Here is an 18,049-nt window from a genome sequence, read left to right on the forward strand (position 1 = left end):
AGAGAATTTTGTTCCTTAGTGGACCCACTTTCTTTTTGTTTTTTCTTTCGTTTTCTTTTCTGCCATCGTCCTGTACCTAGAAAACTTGCAACAAATATCTTCGTCCGTAAGGTTTCAGCCATTGCTTGGACAATTAATTTGACCATTGAAAGTTCGTAGAACTTGCTCAACATTTAGTGTGTGTTTGAATAATTAGCTAACATTATTCGGAGTTTGAATCTAAATGAATATATAGTCTAATTTATTTCATAAAATCGATTTAATAAAAAAAAATTTATTCATTATTTATAAATATATCTAAGACCTTATTTACAAATAACGTGAAATTTATTCTTTAATACTTTTTTCATGTGCAGGCCCGTCATTCTGTGACACGCTTTGATACAAACTTAAATTAATTTTAAGAATGTTATTCTAATTATACGACTTGGTCTGTCCTGTCTACACTATAGAAATACTAATTTCTTCTTTTAAAAGACATAATAGGAGAAGTATGGTTACTCCTTATAAACTTTAGGATGAGTTTGTTCTTAAATCGTGTAGGATTTCTCAATACGCCTCCTCACGTGTGGGTCGATATTTTTAATATTATCATTGTGGGTAAGTCACAAGAACTCATCATCGGTTATAAGTTATCCTGCTTTGATACTATATAGAAATATTAAATTTTTCTTCTTAAAAGGTCTAATAAGATGAATATAATAACTCTTTATAAAATCTAAGATGAATTTATTCCTAATCATTGTGATACTTCTCAATAATCACATTTGTGAGAAAACTCCCAACTCATCCCAAGTCCGAAGTTCCCGAGTCTTTCTCTTTTATTTATTTTGTGATTGGTCTGAGGGTACTCAGTCAAGCATTTAATTCAATGGTCAAGTTCTAAAATAATATTTAATTTGGTTCAAATGGTAATAAGTATACAACTTGCTCGGAGATTGTATCAACAAAATACAATTAAATTTTATATTATCTGTCGGTTTTTATAATTTTATGAAATAAGATATCAAAGAGTGGAATATACGGCGGTCGGGGAATATATTCAAGTTAGCGAGGTTTAGGTTTCTGGTTTCTGACACCTAAATTCTCAATTTTTGTCTTACTTTAAGTTGGAATAAAAATAAATAAAAATGCTTTTCCTTACGTTAATCCAATCTGTCCCCTGTCTGCAAGAGTGTGAAATAATGTTGGCTACTTACAGGGCAAAAGCAAGGAAAAAAAATGGCAGCTTTAGTCCAGCTGGGGTAAACTGGTTTGAATATGGTCATTGCAATCTGACTGTGTCAATTTCTTAAAAAACATAAAAACAAAGTTGTACAATGATGACAAAAGTTGAAACAAAGGACGATGATGTTTCCTTGCAGCAACAAGGAATCTTCTCAATGTTTCCTTGGATTTACATTCCTCTTTTACAATGTCTTAAATGCCACCTCTCAGAAAGCTCAGCAGCCACCCTCCTGTGTCCATTGACGTGGTGCTGGGTTCTATCGGATACCGACGAACCTTATAATTATAAGAGTGGTGAGGGAGCATTAAAGCTTATAATATCATTCTTGGTGGAGAGATGTGTACATAACGTACTTTGAGTATCGTTTATGATCATTCGTGTTGATCAACGGGGACCTGATCTTTTGCCATGCTTTGCCTTTTATCAACAACAATGTAGCAACTGCATGGCCCCTTTTTGTACGTACACCACGGTTTTTGCTGTATACTTGACTAAAGGGAAACCATCTAGTGTCAGTTCCCTCCATCAATGGAATATTTAAAAGCATCAACATCGTACTGATGTCTTGCATTCTAGTACTCAAGGATATCACACTTTGTTAATTTATCTATAACTCATAATTAACACTCCCTTTTATTTGTGAACTAAAATCACCCTTAATGAGTAAGCTTAATGCGTGAAATATTTAATTAAATTAGTAAAGTGTAAAGTCAAGATTAGAACTCCAGACCTTTATTTTAATATTATGTAAAATCACTACTTGTTCTAAAAATTGAAATCAATAAAAATCGATATATTTAATTACTTGTATTATATTCTCAATATATACTTTAACGTGATTTGATATCGTCTATATTATGTTAAATCTATTTTATAATAAAAAAATTTATAACTTATTGTACTATTTCAAGTCATGATCACTTTATAAACAATTTGGGCCTTTTTATGAATAGTATATAAGCAGCCTAAACTTAGATTGGTCCCAGTAAATACCCAAATGCACACTGGCCCTTCTGAAATTTATGGGCCTTTTTATTTGGTTGTGGACAATAAGATAAGATGAGGGCTTAAACCAAATTGGTCAGTTTTCAGGAAAACATGATAATGAAGATGCGCCTTGTAGTCGTGTTTGTGATCAGGTTCCTTCATCATATTCCTACTCTTTCTTCCATCATATTCCACTCAAGAAATCTCATTTTCTTGAGTGGACATGCTGATGAACATGGTTGTTTCTACTATAATACTTTTACAGGCTGTTTTGTTTTGTTTTTTTTTTTTTTTCCTTTTGAGTGATAGCAACAAAAGTTTGAAATATACACTCCGCCTTCACTTACTCAGACTGTCTTATTTGACATATTAGGACCAATCTCTTAGACATTATTTGTTCATGAAAGCCATGAGACATGCAACTTTTAACACCAGAAACAACAGCTAGCTGAGTTTGAGCAAAAGACGAAGTCAATGGTGAAATGTTTGTCTACAATTCGTCTTTAGCAGGAGAAGATGAAGGTCCAACAGGGTTAGTTGAAGAGTTCTTGATGGGATATGAAGCCTCCATTGCTATGCCACACAGCCCCTCCTTATCAGAGATGCCGCGCTGCATCCTTATGTAACCCTTCTCTCCCCATTCAGGTCCCCAGGAGTTCTTCACTATCCAGTACTTGGTTCCATCGAGGGTTATTCCATAGCCTACAACTGCAACGCCATGATTTAGCTCTGTGCCACATTGTCCTGTAAAAACCCCCTGCAATATCATGCACAACAAAATTAAAAGAGAAAACTCAGTTACAGTTGTTTTTTGAACTTTTAGCCACATTGGGTAATTAATCAAAGGTACCTCCGAGTAGAATTGGAAATCAGAACCCCCAGCATCTATGGCCACGGAGACAGGTTGATTTGCAGCTGCTTTTAGTAATGCGTCCTCATCATTATCAGGCACATTCTCATGCCCATCAATTGACACTGCTGGATAATTTTCCTGCAAGATGATAACAGGCCTCAAGTATTAATCAACAAAATTTGATTTAGTTTGAGGGCAACAAAAAATACAAACCTTATAAGCATCACAAGTTCGATCTTCTGCTTCGTATGGGTAATTGGTTTCAGTGGTTATGCCTCCCTTTCGCTTGATGAACTCAAAAGCATAATCCATTAGCCCTCCATGGCAACCTTGATTTTGTTTAGTGTCACAATCTACCAACTCTTGTTCAGACAAAGAGACTAGCTTATTGGTCTTGATTTGATTAATACCCTCCACCGCCACCACGGTTGAAAATGCCCAGCAACTACCTATATTACATTGAAAACAACTACATATTACAGCAAAATTAGGTTATGTGGGTGCGTGATAAGAATGAGTGTTGGCAGATGAAAACAAGAAATAGTTCTTTTATTTACGAATAGAGATGTGTAAACACACAACTTACTGTGAAACTCATTATTATTATTTTTATATTGGCTGATGTCTCAATAGTGTTCTACATGATTAGTATTGTGTTTATGTGTCAATAAGCGGGCTTACAAATTGATTTGTTCAAACAAGAAAAAGAAGCAAAAACTTGGTGTAAAGTCGTTACAAATGGACATATTTTCCTTACCACACCTTCCTTGATCCTTAACACCGGTCACAGCACCTTTCTGCCTCCAATCAACAGAGGGTGGAACACTGTCTACCTTGTCGTACATAAAGCTCCCACTCCCATGTTGAGCTCCTCTGAACATCCTGTGGTGCTTAACCTTGGAGCCTGCATAATTGCTCCTAAACTCATGGTTAGTCATGTCTGCAAACTTGTTCAATTTCAGCTTATATGGCTTCTCCATCCTGTTGGTGTTGTGAACATGCATTACATTTTCCTTGAACACATTGAAACGCTTGTGCTTCTCACCAAGGCTCGTGGACACCGTGTGGTGGCTCCTCCACCTCTCATACAAGTCCCATAAACTTTCTTCAGAAGCCAAATCTTTTTCGTGAAAATCAAAACCCTCAACAACCACAAGAACCAAAGCAAGCAGGAGAGCACCCGAAAAGAGCTTCATTTTTAAAATTTGCTAGGATTCAACACAAGATGGGAAAATGTAACCCCTTGGGACATTTATATAGAGAAACGGAATAAAAGACTGAGAAGTGGACAAAAGAAACAATGTATCATAAATGGAGAGGTTACATGTAACTTATCGGCATCAACAATTACTGTAATCAATGAAAAACGAAAGAAAAGGGTTTAAGAACTACGACGAAGCAGATAAGTGGGTCAGTTTTACATCTGCAAGCAAGGCCTTGTTTGAAAACGAGCTGATTCACACATATATGCCTTTGTAAGTGTCAGAAAAAGTAGGAACAGAGATAGTTTTTCAGGTAATTAGAGGTTAAATATATGACGTAAAGATGCGTGCTACACAGAGAGAGGACGAGTATGGTTATTGGTTACTTCTGTAATAGCTCTGAGCCACGACTTGTTGCAAGTGGGAAATAAAGTCCTTATAGCTGCTCTTATCTTTAACCGAAATTCAGATGGTTTGAAATGGTTTTGACGGATTTATTAGTCATAAAGTGAAAAAGCAAACAGAGTGAAAAATGAGAAATTCTTTAAGTAATCCTATTATTTAGACCGACCATATTGCAGTTGAACTTTAACCGATGATGGAGTTCTTCAAGGTTACACGTAAAGAAGAAGGAAAAGAATGAAAAAACTCAAGCAAATGAGAATGCATCTGTTCACAAAGACTGAAGAGATAGTCCATACACCACCATATATCATATATAAAATACGTTAAAGGGTATACTTCAACACCCTGCTTATATGATAAGTTTTGATTTGTAAGATTTTTTAAAATTTTTTTACAAATCAAATTATGCCAAGTTAACGACGCGATAGGTTGCAAATAGATTTGATTTCGATGATAAATTTTCCTTTTTAGTTACAGTTTTGCAGTCATGGATACAAGAGTGACAGAAGAAAGCTCCGAGTTTTGTCGCATAGTTAATTACTTGCCTTTGTCTATCCAATTCTGTTGGCCAATGTAGCAAGAATCGCAAGGCCCTACACCATCAAATATTCTTTCACGGAACTTTTCCATTGGAAAACGCAACCAATACTGATAACACCACCTCCTAACCGCAAAATTGTAAGCATTCCACTTAAGAGTCTTGAGGCATTGCTTGCGGGACAGTAGCGTGGTGTGCTGGGCACCGTCACTTCTACAGTTACACGTAACACATGCACACATGAGAGAGAGAGAGAGATTGTACGTTTTATTCGTTTCTTGATGGCCACAAAGGCCCTTCGATTGCCAGAACTTGAGTGTATGGCAATTTCCTTTGATAGGGACAAAAAATGACACGATTTCCCACAGATTAATAAAATAAGAACATGGGTGTTTTGCGATTGTAATCCATCCCCTTACAGGAGCTATCAAGCTACAAGCCCCGATATCTGGTAAATAAAGATGATTTAGACAAGCAGTTGCTGTATGTCATCCAAAATAAACCTCAATTCCAGTGCCGAATGGTTACGAGCTAGGAGAAAAAAAAAAAAAAATTAGTTTCCTCAATTGTAGCAATTTTTGTCACAGCAAAGGAGGAAGAAAAATGAAGCCGGTTCTAAAGTACAGGTTTACAGTAAGTGGTCAAATTCAGACATAAACATAAACTCTAAACCCGTTTGGTTATACAATAAGATGAAATATTTTAAATAGTAAATAATAAAATATTATTATAATATAATTTTTTAATATTAATTTTGTATTTAGATTTGAAAAAATTAAATTATTTATTATATTTTGTATAGAAATTTGAAAAAGTTGTAATAATAAATTGAGATAAAGATGAGATGAAATATTTTGGATTTTGGTAACCAATATGCACTAGATTATAGAAGATCGTTTTCTTTTCGTTTCTTCTCTTGTGGGAGAATAAATCACAGATACGAGTTTAGAACAATGAACATCTACACCAACCCAACACCTAGTTAGCTTGTATACAATGTGTATATTTATCGTATGAAAATAAAGAGAAAAGAACTTGGCCAGCCAGCCAGCCAATCTTGACACTGAGCATTAACAATTTACCAGACTCCATGTCCCCCGCTTATCATATTGACACTATACATATCATGACCAGGTACAAATAATTCCATTCTTGTCTGCCGAGGCTAGAGGTTTCCCAAGCCCACTCCATGAACAACACAGTACAGGAGAAGTGTGTTCCCTGAGAGTGCTGACAATATCAGCTTTAGAAATGGACCAAATATAAACAGCTCCATCGGCGGATCCAGCAGCTACATAGTTGTCATCTGGACTGATACAGGATCGGCTCCAATTTGATGCCACTCTGTTTCCTATCGCTCTAAGTGTGCCACAAACTTCTAGCGATCGCATATCAAACAAATTATGCAAGTTGTCCCTTCCACTAGTCAATACTACATTTCCATTTCGAGACAAAGAGATAGATGTAACAGCAAGTGAATGTGCGGCAACTTCACTAAGTAGCTTTCCTGAGTGAATGTCCCATAAACGAAGATTCCCATCAACATGACCAGAACAGATGGTTTGTCCGTCCATGCTGAAGCAAAGAGCATTACAGTTGCTGGGGAAAATGATTGTGTTGATGCAGTAACCCTTATTCAAGTCCCAAACTTTTATGGTACGATCGTAAGCAGTACTGACAACATGACGACTTGAGATTTTGCTTACATCTACAGCACAAACTTTATCTGTGTGACCAGTAAGAGTATGGCGTACACGACCTGAATTGACATCCCATACATATAAGTTGTTTGAGCTGCTTGCAGCAATGACAGATCTATTATCATGGGTAATGGTAAGATCAAGAACAGACCCAAGGCAACCATAAAGAGTATGACTTAATGATCCAGTGCTCGTGTCCCACATCTTGATTGATCGGTCCTGTCCTCCACTAATGAGTTTGGAGGAATTGTACTCAAACAATATGGAGGCACAACCACCTTCATGGGCATGTATCCTCTGCTTGCATAGGGAGGGAACAGTTGACTCCACAAAGAATTCAGCACCATCTTCATTTCGGCGAACAACACCATCAACCTGCTGCCTAGCAAGATTTTCTAAACCACTGGCCTTGAGCCGATTAACCATTTCGTCATAAAGTGCATTTACCTAAAAAGATCATATAAATTCAAGCAAGGAAAGTTACTTGGTAAGTACAGTAGGTAGAAAATAAATAATCCTAAACTCATCTACAATCATGGGAAACTGGAAAAGAACTCCAAATAGCATCAATTATTCATATATTACTCATAAAAAAAAAATTTCTTCATATACCAGAAGACTAAAAAAATTGACAAATTTCAAACTAAAATAATGAGGACACCAAAATTGATTACAGCACCAATTAACCACCCTCCCTCCCTCCCTAGTAGCCAATTATGTATTGCCATTAAACTGTACCTAATTTCAATTCCATGCTTTAAATTGCAACATGACAATAATACCTCATTGAGCCGTTCAGCATCCTGCATCTTCTGCAGCATCCAGCGATCAACTAACATCTTATTTTCAGCCTCAGCATTCTTAGCTTTAATAGTCATCTCTTCCAGTTGAGCTTTGAGTTGATGGTTCTCACATATAAGCAATTCTAAAGCTTTTATCTTTTCTTCCAAGTCTGCCTTCAATTGAAAACATTCATCCCTGCAGCATGTAACTAAGTTGGAATCATCCAATTTTTTTATCGGTAAATAAGATTTTATTGATTTTAGGAATAGGCAAAAGCCCAATTACATGGGTTATATACAAGAGCAACACCTAGGAGTTGGAATTATCCATTCACCCAACACCGTGAAAGTCTCAAGAGTATTGGTCTAGTGGTTTATTTGTTTTTTTTTTTTTTTTTTTGGAAGGGGTGTGGAGGGTTCAAAAGTGTCAAAAAATGAGTAGAAGGTAACCTTGTTTGAGTCAACTCTGCCTGGAGATTTGAGACAGCTGCTTCTTTCTCTTGAAGTGAGGCTTTTGAAGCCCGGGATTCAGCTACTTCGACCACAAGTTGCTCGGACAACCGAGATTGAGCTTTGTAACATTGCTGGAGTTCCAACTCCAGATTTTCTGCTTTCTCTTTCCATTCTGAGCCCTTAAACATCATGCACAAGAAATCTCAATTCGAAGTATTCAGAATTATTAAAACGAACATTGCAAATGGCTCAAAAATTAGGACTGTATCAAAGGGTTTGAAGACGAACTCATGGTGTTGCTTGTAGCCACTTCGTTGGAATTTCATGGGAAAGGTTTGAAGAGGAATTCAGTGTTGTTTGCAGCCATTGAAGCTAGTAGGAGCCCAAAAGACAGAACCTCTAGTCCTAAATCAGATAATAGGGCTTTTAGAGAGGTAAAAAGGCTGACCTGCTCTATTAATTATCACTCAGATATGGTAGCTCCACAGAGGCAAAGTTAAGGGGAAGAGCTCTTCAGTTTCTTCATGAAGCTCAAATTGTTATCTTGGAATGCAATGGGCATGAATGAAGAGGATAAGCACCATAGGATTGGGAATTTACTTAGAGAACAGAATGTCAATATCAATTGTCTCCAACAAACAAGGAAGAAACGTATGCCACAAAGTATTACATATAATTTGTGGAGCAGCCAGTATGTAGATTGGTGTTCTTTGGAATCGAAGCACTTAGGGTGGTATTTTGCTCCTGGCGGCAGAAGGGTGATTGATAAACTTTATACTTGTCAATGTCATTGCATGTTCTTTTCAAAATACTGAATAACACTTCACTTGAGCCTTTGCTAGGGGTTTACGTCCAAATTGGTCCAAGACGTCTTCTACAGGATGAATTTTGCTGGCCTAACAAGGTACTGGGTCCGAATGGTTACTACATGAATTTTTTCAAGCTTGCTGGAATGTTGTAAGAGTAATGCTAGGGGCAAGCCCCAAATGCACAAGCCTTGTGCAAGCATTTTATAAAAAAGTGGACCCCACAAAAAAAAAAGTGAGTTTTTCACACTTATAGCAGCACTTTTTTATAAAGATGTGGGCCCCACCAAAATGTGACATTGTGATACCTAGTTTACTTTGCAAATTGGCTATATAAAAGGCCTATGATCACGTGAAATGGGGTTTCCTACTTGATTTGTAGTTGAAATGTGGCTCTAGGGAGAAACAGCATAATTGGATAGTACCTTGTATTTCCTTGGTGCATTTTTATGTGTTGGTGAATGGTAATCCTAGGTGGATTTTTGATAAGCACTCGAGGATAATGAGAGGGGGACACCCATCACCTCTGCCTTTTGTTTTAGTTATGGAATTGGAGGCGCTGAGCAGGATGAACTACTGCATCAAATGGGAGTCTGCTATTAGGCTTCTCTGTGAGTGCAGGAAATGGAAAAGGAAATTAGTGTTACCTATATTTTGTTTGTTTTAATATTTTCTGAGGCAAACTCTTATCCCCTTCACCAGCTACGGTTTTTATTTCTATGTTTTGAAGCAATTTTCCTTTAAAGGTTAATTTGGCGAATTTGGAATTGCTCGCAGTTAGTAGTGTAGAGAATGCCATCAGTTTGCCGTGTATCCTTGGTTGTAAGATGTCTACCTTACCTATGTAGGTTGTGAGAAGTCAGTGCAGGCATTCAAGACTTTATTTTTGAACACCTTCTAGTTTTCAAGACTTTCAAGGTCTATTCTCTTTCTCTATTTAGATGCATATCTTGTATACTTCTTGTGTATTGGAGTAGCACCTTTTTTTAATCCAATAAAACCTATCGAACTTATAAAAAAATTCAGCTTTATTTCGCCTAATTTATGTCTAGAAAATTCATATATACTGCCAGTTTTCAATTAATTTGCTGTCCAACGAACAGTAAACTCATTTTGCTAATGACTTGCAAGTTCACCAGCAGAATAAATTGAAAAATAAAAATCTTCAATTTTGAAAGGGGATCGGGACCCCCGAGAGAGAGAGAGAGAGAGAGAGAGAGAGAGAGAGAGAGAGAACCTGAGAGACGATTGGTCTGGAAAGAGCGATGAAAGCCGGAGAATGAGCACCTTCTTCGAGCAAATGCCGCTTCCGTAGAGACTTCAAAGCGTGCTTTATCGCCTCCCTCGCTATCTGGTCCTGTGACCTGGGAAGATTCAACACCGTCATTCCCTCTACCATCGGAAAACGAACGGAGAACTCCATTCAATATGTTCAATATGAGTGGAATTGAGAGGTGATTTTGTATCGAAAAGACGGTAAATTTTCTTTTCCTAAATTTTCTCATATATATATGTATATATATTTTTCCTTGTGTTTTCATAGAACCAAACAAAATATTAACAAAAAACGAAACAAAAACAAATAAGAGTTTCGTTTGAATATAAGTTACAATGTGTACTTACATAATTGATCAAATTGGAAGGTATCTGAGCTACCGATTGTATTAGGGTTTGGGGAGGAGGAGCTGTCGTGTTCTTCAAGGAGTACTTACTGTCTCGGGGAAAGAGAGACACAGAGTGTTCCGTGGACGTTAGACCATTTCAGATATGGAAAACACTATGGCCACCGCTGGTGGCTCCCGCTGGGGGCCACCGCTGGCCCAAAAATTTTTTTTTTTTAATTTTTTCTTTTTCTTAATGATTAAGAAAATTTTTTTTAATATTATTATAATTTTTTATATTTTTTTAAAATGTTTAAAACTATTAAAAAATGATTTGAAAAAAAAAATAAAAAAAACAAAAATTTTTTTTTGCTTAACGGTGGCTCCAGCGGGAGCCACCAACGGTGAGTGTAGCAGCGTCCTTCAGATATATTAAAAATAAAAAATAAAAAAAAAAATCATTTTTTGCTTTCAAATTGCAACATGTTCCGAGTAGGACTGACTCAACTCTGACGGCCCTCTTTTCTGGCTCGCTTGGCCGTCATATATCATCGGTAATGGCTTAGAGTCGTAGTTCTCGTTTGTTTGTTGAATTCAATTAGATTTCATTTAATTTTAAATTAAATTAAATATTTAAAATTTAAATTATTAAACTTATCTCAATTCAAAATTTTTTTATAAGTGAAATTCACAATTTTTTTCAACTCAATACATCTTTATAAGTAGGGCCTACAATATTTTTTAATTTTTTTATAAATAATACTAAACTCATCTTAATATCTAAATACATTTAAATTCATTTTAAATAGATCTCACATAACTCATTCCATTAACCCAACTTACTATTATTCATAAAAAATTTATTTTAACTTAACTCAGTTTAACATCTAAACGCAGCCTAAATTATGATTAGAATTTGAGATTTTACCTATAGCCAAACTTTTGGAAATGGTGATTCACGTTGTACTAACCATCTTAAATTTAAAATAATAATATAATATTATATATTTTAGTAATTTTTTCAATAAATTTTTATAAAATCTCTATACGCTAATTATGCATGATTACGCTCAAAGAATAATACAGTAGTTGTAGCATAGTTTTGGGATGATTTTATAGGGAGACAATTTAAAAGAATAACAGAAAGAACAAAAAAACTAAAGAAAAATATCAAATGATTAATAAAGAATAAAAATTAATTTTAAATGTAAATTGAAGTGAAGAGTGATTAATGGAAAAGTACTCAAATTTGACGAACAATAGAATGTCGAGAATCCCTTACACAAATCCGGTATTTTAATTATTCTTAATTCATTGGATAACTTAATTAGGAACTCAATTCCCGAAATTTTCAATCGGAATGCATAGATTTATAAAACAAAATTAAATCAAATGTAATCCTTTGAAAAAATCATTCACCTTTTTTAAAATACATAAATTACTATCCTTATTGAGAAAATCCAACGACAATAATATACTCAGGGAGTGATATTGCAGTAAAGAACTAAATCAATATAGATAAATAATTGGTCCAAACATAATTAAAGAACCAATCCATTCAATAGAAAAAGTATGACTGAATTCATAAACAAAATAAATTCTATAATTATTCGGAGAAGAAAATATCAACGATGAATTGAGAATGATAAAATAAAAGAGTTTTAGTAATTGAAGATCAAATACATAAATTAAAAATACTATCTAATGTGCAAATTCATCCCTAGCCCTACTTGAGAATTTAGTTACTCATAAATATACTAGACAACAAGAATCTCTAGAGAAAAATGAAGCAAACGGCAGCTATGGAAGTGATTTTTTCCTCTCCTCAAATTTGCCTCTTGTGTCTCTTCTCTTCCCTATTTTGTGCTAATGATATGCTTATATAGGGTAGGAAAGAAACCTTAATGTCTTCTTAATTTTCGCATAAAAGAATACCTAAATTTTAGGACTCATCTTGGCAGCCACGTATGCCCTTCAGGAGTTTGAATTTGAAAATCTTTATTAGAAATAAACTTATAGGCCTTTAAGATATCTTTATAATGAATCAAGAATTGTATCAATCTGGTATGTGAGTAAAAAGTTATGATCAAAATACTAAAGTATGTCCAGACTGTCTCCCAGCAAATTTCAGATTTGGACTTCTTGCATTTTCCTTTTGTATTTTTTTCTTTTTCTTTTTTTTTTTATCCAAATTGATCTCAAGTCCCATGAATTTCCTCATTTGAATTTGACTGGACTTTACTTTCTCTTTTATAAACTCTGAAATTAAACATAAAAAAAAAATTGTTTAGGAGTATTCCAACGTAAATAGAAACTGAATTCAAGAATGAACATTAATTCCTATGATTTCTATTCACATTTTAGCATTTTAATCAAATAATAAAATATTTAGAGTACATTTTTGCACACTCATCAATGCATCTAGTAATTATGCATCTTGTAGTCACACAAGATTTAGAACAAATAAAACCTCCATAACTAGCACCGGCATAAGCAGTGAGAAGCTATTCTTTTTGCATAAACATCAAAGAATTTGTCCTTTCTTGGATACTCAAAATGGAAGCACAATCTAGACACAAAGAAAATGTTGATAAAGAATAAAACATATAAAAAAAAATATTCAAAAGGGACATAATAGATATGTTCTTCTATTGCAAGATTACATTGAACTCATCTACTTACACTCTTAAAACTGTCGAAATTACTCATAATGTGATCATTAATTTCTCAAAATAAGTTGGAAATTTAAGTCATTTTAAGACCGAAAACTCATGTCACATATTTCTACATCACAATTGCTATCCCCAAGACCCTAGCCACTTCACAGTGAAGAAACAGGTAATCACTAGTCTCCCTATTCTTTTTGCACCCACAATGCCAATTCATCAACATTATGTGCTGCCTCCTCAGATTATCTATAGAATGTAATGAACTCTTTCATGTGAATAATTTGAGACGACCAATTCAACATAACATCAAGAACAAGTGAGTGGATTAAAGAAATTCAACATGGACAAATGAAATTAATATCCCCCAAAAGTAATTAACAAGGAAATAATAGTTATGCTACACAATGTGGAATAAATACATATAAATGGGCCTTAGGAGATGACTTATAAGTACCACTCATGCATTGGCATTTATGTTAGATAAGTAAAAGTAGCAGATCATGGATAGGCTTCTACGCAAATTAGTAAACATGTTATCCATTGAAAGGAACCAAATGCATCGACTTCATTTTATCTCAATGAGCACCAAGCCATACAAAACCAATGCAAATTGTCCAAAAAAATGAATGTGGGAATGAAAAAGAAACTTGGCTTACACTTGATGCATTCATTTTTCTCCTAGTCATAGTCAAAAATAAATTTCATACACTATTACTAATACGAGTCCCACCCAATAAAGTAACAAGGCTAACAACAAGAAGAACCACTTAATCATCCAAATATGGTAGCTTCATAACAAAGCAACCAATGTTGGAAGGAAACCCATTGCTAAACAGCAAATATTTCCACAAAAATTTAAAAAAAAAAATGAAAAATTGCCCAGGAAATGAGAGCACCAAAAGCTATCTTTAAATGGAATAGCCCATGTATTTAAATCTGCTGCCACAAACAAATGAAAAGGAACATAAAACACCCAACTTTGACAAGCATCAAAGCTTGAAAATCATGGCCTTCCTTAACACAGACCATGGCTATATACCAAGATGAAACTTTTGCATGCATGAAAAATCCATGCATTGGCATTAGGGTAGGCCATTGCCAATGCTCTTAAGGAGTATAATCCATCTAGTCTAGTCGGTTTGGGAGGTGTCATGGATTAAGAATTTTGATCCACCTTCTTTTCGAACCAGATTGGGCTGATTATCTCTAGGTAAGGGTGTGCAAAACTTCCGCAAACTTCAAACCCAGTTGACTTCCATTCCGACTTCGACTTTGATGTAAGCGCTAGCCATACGAGTGGCCTAAAGATTGAAAGAGTATTTTGCAAATAAAGAGTCTCGAGCCCCCACTCCTTTTGATACACATTTTCTCTGTTTTATCTCTACCCTCTGCTGCTACGTGTGAGTTTATATCTTTGAGAATTGGTAAATTTAGTTTATATCTTTATTTCAAAGATTTTACTTATTTTGTATGCTGCATGCGTCCTGGAGAACTAGCTATCTTCAACTCCAATGTTCTGATTCAGCGTAAGGCCAGGTCATCTTTAACTCAAGTGTTTCACTGCCACTTATTCTCTATAGCTTTATTTGTGCGTATAATTTCGTGGGTATTATTTTTTTTCCTGCAGTTGATTTCTCTATATGGCTTCAACGTTGCAACTTTGACTCTGGCAACTTCAATCAGAGTTGAAGTCGAGCTCAACCTAATCTCTAACTTTGATTAGAGTTGAAGGTCGAAGTTGGGCATTCCAACTCCATTAGAGTTGGAGTCCAACCCTACCCTTAAGGACAGGACCAAACTATTAGCTATTGTTATAATTGGTCTAATTTAGTCCATATGATTTAAGAATATTTTTTTCCTTTTTTCTTTTTTTGGTAGATAAATTAATATAAAAAATTAATTAAATTAGTAAAATCAAAATTAAATGAACTCTTTAATGTGGATTAGGTAACTAAATCATTAAAAAAATAATTAATTATAATTATATATATGATGTTAATAGTTACTAACTTAGTACTTTACATTCATAATGGCCTACATTAAAATTCTAACATTTTATATATAGTTAATGAATATTAGATAATTTAATTGTCCATAGATTATTCATGCTGACTTGCAACTTAGGTATCTAAAACAAATGACCTAATTATTTTAATTTAGTATAAATAGTAGAGTATGTATTTATATATAATAATATATATTATCATAAGATATATTAGTTAATTGATAGCATATATTATTTTATATTTTATATGGTCAATGGTGATAGATTAGATGAAAATTATATAATTAATTTATACAACTATTATATAAAATAATATTATATATAAATATAAATATTTAAAAATTTTATATGTAAGTGCTTTGGTTTGTTTCAGTTCGGTCCAGTTCAATAAAACCACACCCCGAGATCGAACCGATTACTAATTTTTGCAAGGGGTAAGAACTGAAGCTGACCAAACCCCTTATCGGTCAGGTCTGGTCCAGGCCAAACCATTTGGTTCAATCGTTCTTTTTTTTTTTTTTTCTAAAAACATAGTTTATAAAAATAAACTTATAAAATAACGTGATTTGATATGATATATTAAATTGTAAAATTAATTTTATTATAAAATAGATTTAATAGATCACATGACACCACTAAAGATATACAAATTAAACATGTGATTTTCATTCTATTTCTAACTGTTTACCCAACTTCATTCCCAACATCCAAATTAGACCCTCAATTTTGTGAAGACATATGACACTTTTATAGAGGTGCACTTTTGTGAGGTGATCTTGATTTGACAAAGGCTAAAGCAGTCGCCTACTAGGCCCATTGGGTGGGCCCTCATATGTGGCTCACACCGCCCAACCACTCGCTCTCGCATGGGGCCATGTTGGAAATTCGGCCGCTTCATGCAGGCAAGCTAGTGGACATGTAACAGCCCGCTAGAAATTCAATTGTGAAATTTCTATTAACTTTAGGAACCTCGTGAAGACCCCATAAGTTTTCACGAATCCATTAATCGTATAGGTTTTTGTCTAACTACATAGTTAGTGTTATTATTTACTATGGTATCAGAAGTGTGTTTTTGATTATTGGAGATAGTTAGAAGTGTCAAAATATATTATGGTTTGTGCCATTAGACTCGGAGGGTTATTTAAGGTCTTATGGCGCAATAACATTTTTTTTATATTTTCGGACAAAACGTCTGTTCAAAACTGTAGATACTATTGGATAAAAATATTTTAACCTAATTTTGTGGATATTATTAGATAAAAATATTTTAAGCTAATTTCGTGGATATTATTGGGTAAAAATATATTGAATTGATTTTTGTAGATATTATTAGGTAAGAGAGTCCTACACTCCACTCTCACTCTAAGTAAGAGAGTCCTACACTTAACTCTCACTTCAGGTAAGAGAGTCCTACACTTAACTCTTACTCCAGCCTCATCTCTTCCATATCTCATCCATAAGTATCTCCAGCCACCTCTCCCCACGAAATTATTTTTATTTATACTTTCCATTAAAAGAATATCAAACATTCTCTCTCGGATAGCTTTTAGGAGTTCTTTTGCATACCCATTTCGAAGCTTTTGTAAGTATTTTATCATAAAGTCTCCTTCATATAAGTTATTCCTTTTTTAGTATAGTTTATGTGGATATCTTATTTGTCCCATTTGAAGATCATTTGGTCAGTCAAATATTATGTAAACTATAGAAAGGTCATTCTGGAAGATAAACTGGAGAATATGTTATAGTTTGGAGTTTTTGACCAAGCTAATGGATAGATATTGGTCTGAAATTTTTATGGAGTATTGTTAACATGTATATATGACTATTGGTTGAGGATTTTTACATGATTAAAGGTCTTGATGAAATATTTTCTTAGATTTAGAAACTTAGAAACTGGAAGAAGAAAAACAGTTTTTGTTTTGAGAAAGTTTAATTCTTTGGTGGTCAAAAGCTATTCCAACGACTTTGATAATTTTATTGGAGGATCCTAAGCATCTTATATACATGTTATATTATTATTTTGAAGATATTTGATATTAGTTTCAAAGATATGAAATTTTATGCAAAGAGATATTCAAATAAGCCAAAGCGTGGATGTCATTGGCTAAATTTATGTTTTGGTTAATTTTTAACCATGTGATCTTGAATTAGAAGCTTATATATGTTTTAGGACATCTTTTTAAATCATGTGATGATTTGGTTTGAAGATCACATATTTATAAGTCATAGATCAAAAGGTTGATCAAAACAAGTTGGAAACAAAAATCAATGGAAATAGCATATGGAAATTTCGGCCCTATGGAGTTTTAATAGTTGTGATTAGTTTTAAATTTTTCTAAATTGATATTTGAGTTGAGGATAAAATTTACATGAGACATGTAAATTTTGGTGACTTTTGGAGTTAGTATGCAAAATCCTTAAGTTATGGGTAAAACGATCATTTTTTTACATGCAGAGAGTAAAATAGAAATTTTACTCTTTAAGTTAGTATTTTCTATATTTCAATTTATTAGTGATTTAGTGCTAACTTTTAGAATCACTAATTACAGTTCCTCGTGATCGCGCTTAAAGTTTTATAAGAAACGCGGAGATCGAGGTAAGTTAGCTTTTAACTTACTAGCAGTCTACTGTGTATGTGTGCTAAGTAAAGGAACTACAGTGTATGTATGTGTGTTATCATATATGTCATGCCATGCCAAGTTATCACGTAATTGTCTATTATACAGAATTTATTCTATCATCAATTTTTATCTGTTACATAATATATTCTGTCATGTATTACTGTACCTTACAAGTACGTCATGCTAAGTATGCCATCTA

The 18,049-nt window shown here is 34.1% G+C and overlaps 2 protein-coding genes across 2 annotated transcripts; both read right to left on the bottom strand.

Moving 5' to 3' along the window:
- Positions 1–2,533: 2,533 nt before the first annotated feature.
- Positions 2,534–4,427, bottom strand: LOC122282830 (vignain-like). The gene is made up of 4 exons (XM_043094875.1): positions 3,826–4,427; positions 3,282–3,517; positions 3,066–3,206; positions 2,534–2,972 (listed from the first exon to the last, which is right to left on the bottom strand). Exons 1-4 carry the CDS (start codon positions 4,262–4,264, stop codon positions 2,706–2,708), a joined length of 1,083 nt encoding a protein of 360 aa, XP_042950809.1. The 5' UTR covers positions 4,265–4,427; the 3' UTR covers positions 2,534–2,705.
- Positions 4,428–6,157: 1,730 nt separating this feature from the next.
- On the bottom strand, positions 6,158–10,738 carry LOC122282827 (autophagy-related protein 16). Its single transcript, XM_043094870.1, has 5 exons — positions 10,578–10,738; positions 10,192–10,318; positions 8,146–8,327; positions 7,696–7,891; positions 6,158–7,360 (listed from the first exon to the last, which is right to left on the bottom strand). Coding segments are annotated over exons 1-5 (1,530 nt in total). The 5' UTR covers positions 10,580–10,738; the 3' UTR covers positions 6,158–6,337.
- Positions 10,739–18,049: the final 7,311 nt, after the last annotated feature.

This window comes from Carya illinoinensis, chromosome 11 (assembly GCF_018687715.1).
Source record: "Carya illinoinensis cultivar Pawnee chromosome 11, C.illinoinensisPawnee_v1, whole genome shotgun sequence".
Lineage (NCBI taxonomy): Eukaryota > Viridiplantae > Streptophyta > Magnoliopsida > Fagales > Juglandaceae > Carya > Carya illinoinensis.